General features: G+C 35.9%; 1 protein-coding gene across 4 annotated transcripts in view; it reads right to left on the reverse strand.

Moving 5' to 3' along the window:
* Positions 1-11,219, reverse strand: part of LOC136026482 (integrin alpha-PS1-like) — a 220,469-nt gene extending 209,250 nt beyond the window's left edge. For all 4 annotated transcript variants that reach the window (XM_065703098.1, XM_065703097.1, XM_065703100.1 and 1 more), the window contains exon 1: positions 11,003-11,219. In XM_065703098.1, the coding sequence (XP_065559170.1) occupies positions 11,003-11,172 (170 nt within the window). In that variant the 5' untranslated portion in view covers positions 11,173-11,219. The remainder of the gene's footprint in view (positions 1-11,002) is intronic.
* Positions 11,220-11,954: the final 735 nt, after the last annotated feature.

Consider the following 11,954-nt stretch of genomic DNA (forward strand, 5'->3'; position numbering starts at 1 on the left):
AACGTTTTTATTAGTAAAAAATATACGTAACTTAAGAATTAACTTACGTAACAAACTTCTATATTCTTATATTTTTACTTTGTATATGAGGGGGTTTGTCACCTTTTTAATGCCTCGCTCTTTACAATAAAGCTTAAATTTTATCCCAATTCTTTAAGAATGACCCCTGAATCAGAAAGGCCGTAGAATAAATAGTTGAACTTACTAAAAATACTTTAGCATAAAGACCGAGTTATTTAGGAGGAGAAAAATCCCTCACATGCGTATGTTCGTTTTAAGTTTTAATGCTACTCTTTACTTTCAATTGAAAAATTGTTTTCAAGATTATTTGTTCATTGTTTTTTATAGTAATGCTAGAAAATCCTGCGCCCCTTTATTGGATTTCCCTTCCCCCACGACATATTCCTCCAAGGAAATATCCTCCCACATAGGCCACATCCTCCCCACAAAAAAACAACAACAAATAAACACGCACCCGTGATCGGTCTTCTGGCAAAAAATGCGAACTTCCACATTTTTGTAGATAGAAGCTTGAAAGGGTTCTCTGATACGCTGAATGCGATGATATGATTTAAGATTCCAAGACTTTTAGGGGGTGTTTCCCCCTATTTTCCAAAATAAGGCAAATTTTCTCAGGCTCGTAACTTTTGATGACAAAGACTAAATTTACTGAAATTTATATATTTAAAATCAGCATAAAAATCCGAATCTTTTGATGTATCTTTTAGTATCAAAATTAAGTTTTCCTAGAGTTTCGTTTACTACTAAGCCGGGTCGCTCCTTACTACAGTTCGTTAGCACGAACTATTTGATCAAACAGTTCGGGTAACGAACTGTAGTAAGGAGCGACCCGGTTCTATAGTAAACGAAAGTCTAAACAACGGAATTTTGATACTAATAGATAAATCAAAAGAATCAGATTTTTATGCTGATAAAAAAAAAAAAAGTTTCATCAAGAATCTTACCCATCAAAAGATACAAGCCTAAGAAAATGTGCCTTATTTTGGAAAACAGGGGGAAACCCCCTAAAAGTCACAGAACCTTAACAAAAACCACACCATCGCATTCAGCGCATCAGAGAACCCCACTGTGTAGAAGTTTCAAGCTCCTATCAACACAAATGTAGAACTTCGTATTTTTTGCCACAAGACCGATCACGGGTGCGTGTTTATTTGTTTGTTTGTTTTTTTTTTTGTTTTTGTTTTTCAGGGGTGATCATATCCACACAGTGGTCTTAAAATGTCACGAGAGGGCTCATTCTAACGAATATTAAAAGTTCTAGTGCCCTTTTTAACTGACCAAAAAAGTGGAGGGTACCTAGGCCCCCTCCCACGCTCATTTTGTCCCAAAGTCAACAAATCAAAATTGTGAGATAGCCATTTTGTTCAGCATAGTCGAAATACCTAATAACTATGTCTTTTGGGAGGACTTACTCTCTTATAGTCCCCAGGGGAGGGGCTGCAAGATACAGACTTTGACCAGTACACGGGAATTTTCATAGAAATTTTAAGTTACCATGAGTTAGGGGGGGGATAAATCCTCCGTCTAAGTCCCTAGTGGGGTACATAAATAAAATTTCACATCGGGTATGCATGAACTGGCCGCACTAATCCATAAAAATTTACAGGGGAAGGTTTTGCCCGAATTTTGCAATGGACACAAAAAGAAAACATTTTCAAACCCGGGGGAACATTATCTTTCAATTTTTTTTTCATTGAAAATACGCCAAAAAGTGTTTTTCACAATGTAAGAGGGCACAATTTATAAGAAGCCGGTGGACCCTATAAAATCTTATGGCTTTTAGGACTGCTTCCAAATTTTCATAAAGCTTTTTTGCTAATCTATCCACCGAAACTAATTGTTGCCTACAGATTGTGTTTGGACACAGACTTGGTAGCAGTGTTGTAACCATTGCGGTTTTGGCCACCTTTTAATTCAGGTAGGTCAGAATAGACATAGACGTAGACATAAGAACAGACAAAGACATAGACACAGATATAGACCAAAACATAGACATAGAAATAAATATAGACAAAACGTAGACATAAGCATAGATATAGACATAGACTAACCTAACCTGTCTATTCTGACCCAACTAATCCTCATGATAGTATAAGATTTCCTGAATGGCGGAAAACATGCAGTGGCGGAAAACCGCGGTGGGGTTAAAACACCCAATTCAAATTCAGATAGCATCCATTAATACTATGTAGCCAGAGACTATATCGAATCTATATCAGGGAGGAAAATCATAAAAAAACACGACTAGTTATTGACAAAATAGATGCACATAAGTCAACCTTCAAACACATAGATAAAAATGTAATTCGGCGGAGGAGGGTCTACAAATTTAAAGAAAGAAAAAAGTTGAAAGAATCGTGACATAAAAAAAAACAATGGCACCTCGTCTGATGACAATAAAAAAACAATAATACTTAGTCTGATGCCCAAAAAATAAAAACAGTGATACTTTAGACGACGGTCAAAAATTAATTAAGACAAAAAAAAAAAAACGATGAAAAAATGGCCCATTTGCAAACAGTTATGGAACTGTACTTTTCAATGAGAGCATTCTTTTTAAGAGCAGAATTAGAAATTAGAAAGGGCCTATTTCGATCACCATTTTTCAATTTTTATTGGGAGATGAGTTCTTTGGACTAGAACTAGGGGATGGAATTAGACCCCTCGGGCCCCTGTGTAGGTGTAATAATAGTCATAAAAATAGGAAATAATCGTGATATTTTGAGACACTCTCCAACTCAAGTATATGCAACGGGTATGAGCAATGAACATAAATTATACTGCGTATGGAAGGATCAAAACCTTAATGAAAAGGCCTCGTAAATGCGTTTATTTGAAACACCAATTCAAACAGTTCGTGGTAACGAACTGTAGTAAGGAGCGACCCGGCTCAATAGTAACCAAAACTCTAAATAATGGAATTTTGATACCAATAGCTACATCAAAAGAATCAGATTTTTATGTTGATTAAAAAAAAAAGTTTCATCAAGAATCTTACCCATCAAAATATAAAAGCCTGAGAAAATTTGCCTTATTTTAGAAAATAGGGGGAAACACCCCCTAAAAGTCATAGAATATTAACGAAAATAACACCGTCAGATTCAGCATATCAGAGAACCCTCTTGTAGAAGTTTCAAGCTCCTATCTAAAAAAAATGTGGAATTTTGTATTTTCGCCAGAAGGCAGATCACGGATGCGTGTTTATTTGTTTGTTTATTTTTTTGTTTGTATTTTTTTTTTCAGGGGTGATCGTATCAACCCAATGGTCCTAGAATGATGCGAGAGGGCTCATTCTAACGGAAATGAAACGTTCTAAGTGTCCAAAATAATTGTGACCAAAAAATTGGAGGGCGCCTAGGCCCCCTCCCACGCTCATTATTTTCCCAAAGTCAATGGATCAAAGTTCTGAGATAGCCATTTTATTCAGCGTAGTCAAAAAACCTTATAACTATGTCTTTGGGGACGACTTACTCCCTCCCCCACAGTCCTCGTGGGTGGGGCTACAAGTTACAAACTTTGACCAGTGCTTACATATAGTAATGGTTATTTGGAAGTGTATAGACGTTTTCAGGGGGATTTTTAGGTTGGGGGGGGGGTGACAAGAGGGGGATATGTTGGGGGAACTTTTCTTGGAGGAATCTGTCATGGGGGAAGAAAATTTTCATGAAGGGAGCGCAGGATTTTCCAGCATTATTTAAAAAAAAACAATGAAAAAATAAATATGAAAAAGTTTTTTCAACTGAAAGTAAGGAGAAGCATCAAAACTTAAAATGAACAGAAATTATTACGCGTATGATGGGATTACCTCCTCGTAATACCCCGCTATTTACGCTAAAGTGTTTTTAGTAATTTCAACTATTTATTCTACGGCTTTTGTGATTCAGGGGTCATTCTCAAGAAATCGGACAAAATTTAAGCTTTAGTGTAAAGAGCGAGGTACTGGCGAGGGGGTGAACCCCCTCATATACGTAATAAAGACATGAAAATACAGAAGTTCGCTACGTAAGCTAATTTGTAAGTTACGTATATCTTTTACTAATAAAAACATTCGAAAAAGATTAAAAGTTTTAGTTGCCATTTAAGTCGCCAAAAAATCGGATGGCCACTAGGCCTCCTCCCCCGCTCCTTTTTTCTCAAAATCATTCGATCAAAACTTTAGCCAAAAAAAATAAATATGCAAATTTCGTTTTAATTATTCATCTGCGGGGAGCCAAAATAAAAAAAAATGCATTGATTCAAAAACGTTCAGAAAAAAATTAAATAAAACAAGTTTTTTTTTTTTAACGGAAAGTAAGGAGCGGCATTAAAACTTAAAACGAACAGAAATTATTTCGTATATGTAAGGGGCTGCTTCCCCATCAACGCCCCGCTCTTTACGCTAAAGTTTTTTACTGTTTTAAAAAGTAGAGTTAAGAGAAAGAGTCAAACTTTAGCGTAAAGAGCGGGGCGTTGATGAGGAAGCAGCCCCTTTCATATACGAAATAATTTCTGTTCGTTTCAAGTTTTAATGCCGCTCCTTACTTTCCGTTAAAAAACTTGTTTTTTTTTAAATTTAATATCAGGAAAGAATGAGTGAAGTTAATAGCCGTGCAAAGAAGAAAAGATAACGGTAAACATTTTACTTCCAAATAGTTCGTGCTAAGAAGCTGTTAGCAATGAGCGACTAGGCTCAATAGTAACCGAAACTCTGAAAAAAATTCTGATAAAAATGGATGTATCAAAAGAATAAAATGTTATGCTTGATTCTAAGTATACGAAGTCCATTAAGTTTAATGTTACCCATCAAGATTTAAAGGGCTGAGAAAATTCACCTGATATTCAAGAAAGAGGAAATAGACCCCGAATTTGAACGGGAAAACGTTGCTAATTTGACCATAGCTATTTAATTGAGCATAGTTGAAAGGTCCACTAACTATACCTTTGGGGATGACATGACCCCCCCCCCCAATAGCCCATAGGAAAATGCGGCAAGTTTGCCAGTTGATTTAATATAGGGTAGTATTTTTTTATTGGGGAATACATATATATATATATATATATATATATATATATATATATATATATATATATATATATATATATATATATATATATACATATATATATATATATATATATATATATATATATATATATATATATATATATATATATATATATATATATATATATATATATATATATATATATATATATATATATATATATATATATATGCGATTTCCATGGGGATTATATTTCGTGGGGAGGAAATTTTATCGGAAGGATTCACCAGTGGAAATTTTACACGGGGTGGGGATTTTCTAGCATGATTCGAAAAATGGTCAGAAATTAAATAAAAACAAGTTTTTTTTCAACTGAAAGTATGGAGCAACGTTAAAACTTAAAACGAACAGATATTATTCTGTGTACGAGTGGGCTTCCCCCGGGGGCTGTAGGGACTCAATCCATCCTCAAAGACATAGTAATTAGATGTTTTGACTATTTTGAACAAAAGACTATCTCAAAATTTTGATCTGAAGTCTTTAGAAAAAATGGGTGTGGAGGATAGCTGCCCTCCAATATTTTTGGTCACTTAAAATGGGCACTAGAGCTTTTGATTTCCGATCAAGTGACTCCTTTCCCGATCTTTAAGGAAAGTTGGCTCTATACGATCACCCCTGGGAAAAACTAACGAACAAATGTGAACTTGTTTCTTGCAAAAAAAAAATGCCAATTCCACAAATTGTATACAGGAGCTTGAAACATCTATAGTAAAGTTCTCTGATATTGTGAAACCTTTAGTGTGATTTTCATTAAGAACACTTGATGCTTTGGGGATATTTCTGTCCTTTTCCGAAAATTAGGACAGTTTTCCCAGGCTCGTAACTTATGAAGGGTAACATTAAGCTTGATGACTTTAATATATTTTAAATAGTCCTCAAAATTTGATTCTTTTGCTGTAAATATTGTTACTAAGAGTTTCGGTTACTATTAAGCCATTTTCACCAAGACTCTGTGTCGTAGAGTTTCGGTTACTATTGAGCGACATCGCTCTTTATTTAAAGTTCGTTACCAGCAACTGTTCGAAACAGCAAGAGCTAAGAGCTCATATGACACTTGTGACGAGGTCGGAGGAGCCAAAAGCTTATATGGTATGAGGGATTTAAAACAAGATCTCTGAGTCACGAGGTCCTTCTAAATATCAAAATTCATTTAGATCCGATTAAAAATACCTCAATTTTTCTAATTTTTCCTCTCCCTTCAGCCCCCCAGGTGGTCGAATCGGAGAAAACGACTTTATCAAGTCAATTTGTGCAGCTCCCTGACACGCCTACCAATTTTCATCGTCCTAGGACGTCCAGAAGCACCAAACTCGCCAAAGCACTGAACCCCACCCCCTAACTCCAAAGAGAGCGGATCCAGTCCGGTTACGTCAATCATGTATCTACGACATTTGCTTATTCTAACCACCAAGATTCATCCCGATTTCTCCACTCTAAGCGTTTTCCAAGATTCCCTGTTTCCCTCTGCAACTCCTCTTCATGTCAATAGATCTGGTCGGGATGTGAAATAAGACCTCTGAGACATGAGATCCTTCTAAATATCAAATTTTATTAAGATCTGGTCACCTGTTCTTAAGCTAAAAATACCTCAATTTTTTTTAATTTTTCAAAATTAACCCCCCCCCCCCAGTTCATCTAAAGAGAACGTATCCGTTTCAATTATGTCAATCGCGTCTCTATAACTTGTATTTATTCTTCCCATCAAGTTTCATCCCGATCTCTCTACTCTAAGCGTTTTCCGAGATTTCCTATTTCTAAGATTTCCGATTCGAAAATGGAGCATCTGAGATATAAGATTCTTCTATATATCAGGTTTCATTAAGATCCGATCACCCATTTCTAAGATACCACGATTTTCTCGTTTTCCAAGAATTCCGGTTTCCCCTCCAGCTCCCTTTAATGTAACCAGGTCTAGTCGGGATTTGAAATGAGAATTCTAAATCACAAGATCCTTCTAAATATCAAATTTCATTCAGATCTGATCACCCGTTCGTAAGTTACAATACCTCATTTTTTCTAATTTTTCCCAATTACTCCCCCCCCCCAACTCCACTGAAGAGAGCGGATACGGTCTGGTTATGTCAGTTACATATGTTGGACTTGTGCTTATTCTTCCCACCAAGTTTCATCCTGATCTCTCTGCTTTAAGCGTTTTCCAAGATTTCCAGTCCCCCCCCCCCAATGACACTGGATCCAGTCGGGATTTAAAATAAGATATCTAGGTTACGAGGTCCTTCTAAATACGAAATTTCATTAATATCCGATCACTCTTTCATAAGTTAAAAATACCTCCTTTTTTCTAATTTTTCAGAATTAACCCTCCCCCCCCCCCAAAGAGAGCGGATCCGCTCCGGTTATGTCAATCACATATCTAGGACTTGTGCTTATTTTTCCCACCAAGTTTCATCTCGATCCCTCCACTCTAAGCGTTTTCCAAGATTTTAGGTCCCCCCCAACTCCCCCAATGTCACCGGATCCGGTCGGGATTTGAAGTAAGAGCTCTGTGACATGATATCCTTCCAAACATCAAATTTCATTAAGATCCGATCACTCCTTCGTAAGCTAAAAATACATCATTTTTTCTGATTTTTCAGAATTAACGCTCCCCCCAACTCCCCCAAAGAGAGCGAATCCGTACCGGTTATATCAATCACGTATCTAGGACTTGTGCTTATTTTTACTACCAAGTTTCATCCCAATCCCTCCACTCTAAGCGTTTTCCAAGATTTCAGGCCCCCCCAACTCTCCCCTATGTCACCGGATCTGGTCGGGATCCGTTCGTTTTTACGAACGAAAATACCTCACGAATAAAAATATCTCATTTTTCTAATTTTTCCGATTTACCGTCCCCCCCCCAGATGATTGAATCGGGGAAACGACAATTTCTAATTTAATTTGGTTTGGTTTCTGATACATATAGAGTAAAACTAGAAGTACGATAGCAAAAATTCCGTGGGTAGGGGAGGAGGCTTAAAAATGTGCCCAATCTCCCCATAAATAGAATCCACGTTTTCATATAATTTCCTGGTTAATTTTTGTGATTTTTGCCAATTCTGACTCCAGTCTCTGAAATATATTCCACATACGTTTGAATAGTCGGTTTTATACTTCCCAGTACTGTTCAAAGCCTGATATTTGAAATTTGATTTTCATACTGGATTTATATTTAAGTTAAATTAACATGTCCATTAAAATACCTTTTTCCTCAAAGCACCGTTCACAGTCGCTAGACATGTAGACAAAACCAAAAAGGGATCCTAACATTTATTTCCAGAATGAAATTTGCATTTGAATGAAAAATCGATTCCTTTTCTTAGAGGTGACTAATATTCCTTAGGGAATCTTGTGTCTTAGTGGTTTATCAAGTCTCTGGGGAAAGATATATTCTATACTGACGTAAATTCATAGAAAAATTGAAAAATTATTCATTTTTGTGGAAAGCTAAGACAAGTTTGTCGTAGAATAAATTAGTTATTTTTAGTGTTTTTGAAGTTATAAGTGAGATCACCAAATTAATTAAATCTTTTTTTGCATTTTTAATATTAAAGTCAAAGAATTGAATACAGGCACGCTGTGGCATACGTTTTCGTAACATAATCAACTTTTTATGCCATTAAACAATTAAAATTTAAAGAAAGGGTTTTTTGAAGGGGGGGGTCACCATCTCGAAAAAAATCAATAAAAATAGGCAAATTGTATAGGAAACACAATAGTAAATGAATCATCATTCCAGGAGAAAGCATGACCCCGCTGCTTTTCCCGCTCATTGGATGCACGTCCAGACCATCGCGGTAGGTTCATTGCTTCAATTTCCCGGTAGGTTTCGACGTTCTGGTTTAATCCCTTTAGCTATATTCTGAGAGATTCTTAGGGAAAATTCTAGCATATTCCATTTTCCAAATACAAGTAAATTCCAGGCGAAAAGTTCCGATAGATTCCCTAGCAAAAGTTATGCAGATTTCCTTGTCCAAATGTTGGTATTTTCCCTCAAACAAATCCAGGATTATTTCTTAGCTATATTTCGGAAAATATATATTCAAGTTAAGCATACAATTCGACTAATTTTTCAAGAATTTTTGCCACGATCTTCCTGGAAGGACGAGCAGCATCCTCTTCCCCCACCCCCTGTCGGAACAGCTTCTCTTACCATAAACTCAATTTTACTTTAAAGTAGCCTATCCTTCACCAACCCAGAATAAAAAATATGCCCCGGGAAGGTTTTCTGAAGGCCTTTTATCCGTGGATAAATAAAGAAGCTTTAAACCTTCCCGGAGTACAATTTAGGCTCTGGGTCCATTCCTGAAAAAATCATTCACCTAACTGAAATGCTTTCCAGAAAAGCAAAGAGGCCCTGGTAAGGGGCTTCTTACCGGGGCCCCTTCAAAATTATGCCCCGGTAAGGTCTTTGAAGGCCTTTCATCTTTAAATAAATGAAGCCAAAAATTTCACGTATAAAATAGCTTGAAACCTTCCCGGAGTACAATATAGACTCTGGGTCCATTCCTGAAAGAATCATTCACGTAACCAAAATGCTTTCCACAAAAGTAAAGAGCCCGAGACATTTAGAATTTTAATATCGCCCTGCATTCCTGGCTTTAAAGCTTATTTACAATTTAATATATAATCAAAATCGAGATATAAACATTTATTAACTCGCGTTAATTGTCAAATCAATTCTATTACGGAATTACATCCCTCCGGATGTCCCTCCATTTCTTTCTGCAAAGGCAGTTTTGCGTCGGGTCTTTCCAGTTTAGTAATTTATCTCTCTCCTTTGTCTTTATTGTACCTGCTCTCTCTTTTCTATTTGTTATAGTGTTTTGGTAGCCTATTATTAAAATGATTGATTGATTACTTTCTATAACAGATGACCAATTCAGACGCTGAAAGTAGGAACGTACGCCGGGGGAAGGGATTTAACCTCTCAGAAAGCTAATTAGATAATCGCTTCTACCGCAAATTCAAATTTAAGCACTTTCTGAGCTCTTAAAAATGACGAATTTTCAATTAAAGTATAAGTAATTGCTCGTTTTCGGTAAAATAGTACTACGTTTTCTCAGTGCTAAGATTATTAATAATAAGGTTAGTTTAGGTTGAAAAGTACTTAAATTTCAATTTGCGCTAGAGGCGATTATTATATTCGTAAGGAACATAAAAAAGGAAATCGAGTGGTATATTCACTTTATTGGTAAATCAGTTATATATGAACTGTCATAAATTTACTCCCGGCCGTAGTGTCAGGCCTAACAAGTCAATAAAAATGTGGGTAAAATTCTAGTTAATTGACTTCTTGCTATCTCAGGAAGGGTTTAGGTTAGGGAAATGAAACTTTCAGGGATGAAACTACAGACTAAAGTATATCCCGGGAAGGTATTTTTAGGAGTTTTTGAGTAGTTTGTTTGAGTAGAATTTATTTGAGTGGAATTTTGAGCCATATCAATGTTGTTTTTTTTTTTTTTTAATTTAGGAAATGTATTTGCATATCTTTAAAGCCTTATAAAATGGAATTGAGCAAAGTTATGAAGCTGAAAACAATTTTGTTGTACTTCAATTAAGCAGAAGATCTGTTTTGCAAGGTTTCACTTTTATAACACACATATTTTAAAGGTCATCAAAGGCCAGGGCCCTCTAGAGGGAGGAGTGGAGGTAGTTTCCTAAAAATACCTTCCCGGGATATACTTTAGTCTGTAGTTTCATCCCTGAAAGTTTCATTTCCCTAACCTAAACCCTTCCTGAGATAGCAAGAAGTCAATTAACTAGAATTTTACCCTATAATGTAATGTGAATAATAAAGGAATATGCTTTTGGGACGAAGTTCACAAAGTCTTCAGAATTTTAAAAGTTTCCTTCAAATAGTTCCATTTTCTTGACTCTTGGCCCAGCTTATCTGGCTCTCTTCTAAATACAGAATTAGGCCTACTAGAAAAACACCTTACCATCCATCAGTCACTTGTCCCAAATCATCCACTTCCTGATGCTCAGCAATTGAATATCCGAAATAAGAATCAGCACTACCTTGTTTAACAATTGTTAACCTGGGTTCCAAATTAAAAGCACAAGATAATGTTAACAAATAACACAGATAGATCAGATACATCTTCAACATAAATATTCTCTTCTCATTTGTTATCCTTTCTCTTTGAATGCTGAGACGCAACTAAATTTGTAGTAATAAAAACGATGTGAATGAAAAGAGGCGCGTTTTGTAGCGCCAAGAGCAGCACTTAAATTAGTAAATAATTAACTTTTCATTAGGCAGTTAATAATAGTTGAATATTTGAAAAATAGCCTGAGCTAATGTATTAGGTTGCTGTTTCAGCAAAATTAATTTTGCTGAATCCTCATATTTATAATTATGTCAACATATGCAAAAATATGTTTAAACATCTTTCTTAAAATCGCTGGATTGCATAATAAATTTTTCAAGCTCATGTTTCTTGAAACATCAGTTTAATTTGGTAAGTGGCCATGTCAACTTTGATTTCAATTTTAGGTTAAATTTTGATGGACTTAAGAAGCTCGTAGGCGTATTTTCCAACTGTTATCTAGTGGCATCTATTCATGGACCTGAAGGAGGGGTTGCAAAACATGTTTTTCAAAATTTATAGTTTGTCGTTTATAGTTTCGTTGTTTGTTAGCGAAAATATATCAAACAGTAATTTTTGATGAAGATACCCAAAAAAGGTATTTTTCAAAATTCTGGAGGAGGGGTGCTCCTTGTCCGAAGACAGCTGGCTGCTGCGGTGATAGGAAACATATCACGAAAGAGCAGTTTTTAAAGGCCTCTTGTCAGTGTCTGTACTAGTCCCATATCCAAAATTTTTCTGAGGGCTGGGGTTACAAAATATTTTTTTTCGGGGAAGGTTCATACCGTTGGTATGAAAGTAT

Source organism: Artemia franciscana, chromosome 4, assembly GCF_032884065.1.
Source record: "Artemia franciscana chromosome 4, ASM3288406v1, whole genome shotgun sequence".
In the NCBI taxonomy this organism is placed as follows: Eukaryota; Metazoa; Arthropoda; class Branchiopoda; order Anostraca; family Artemiidae; genus Artemia; species Artemia franciscana.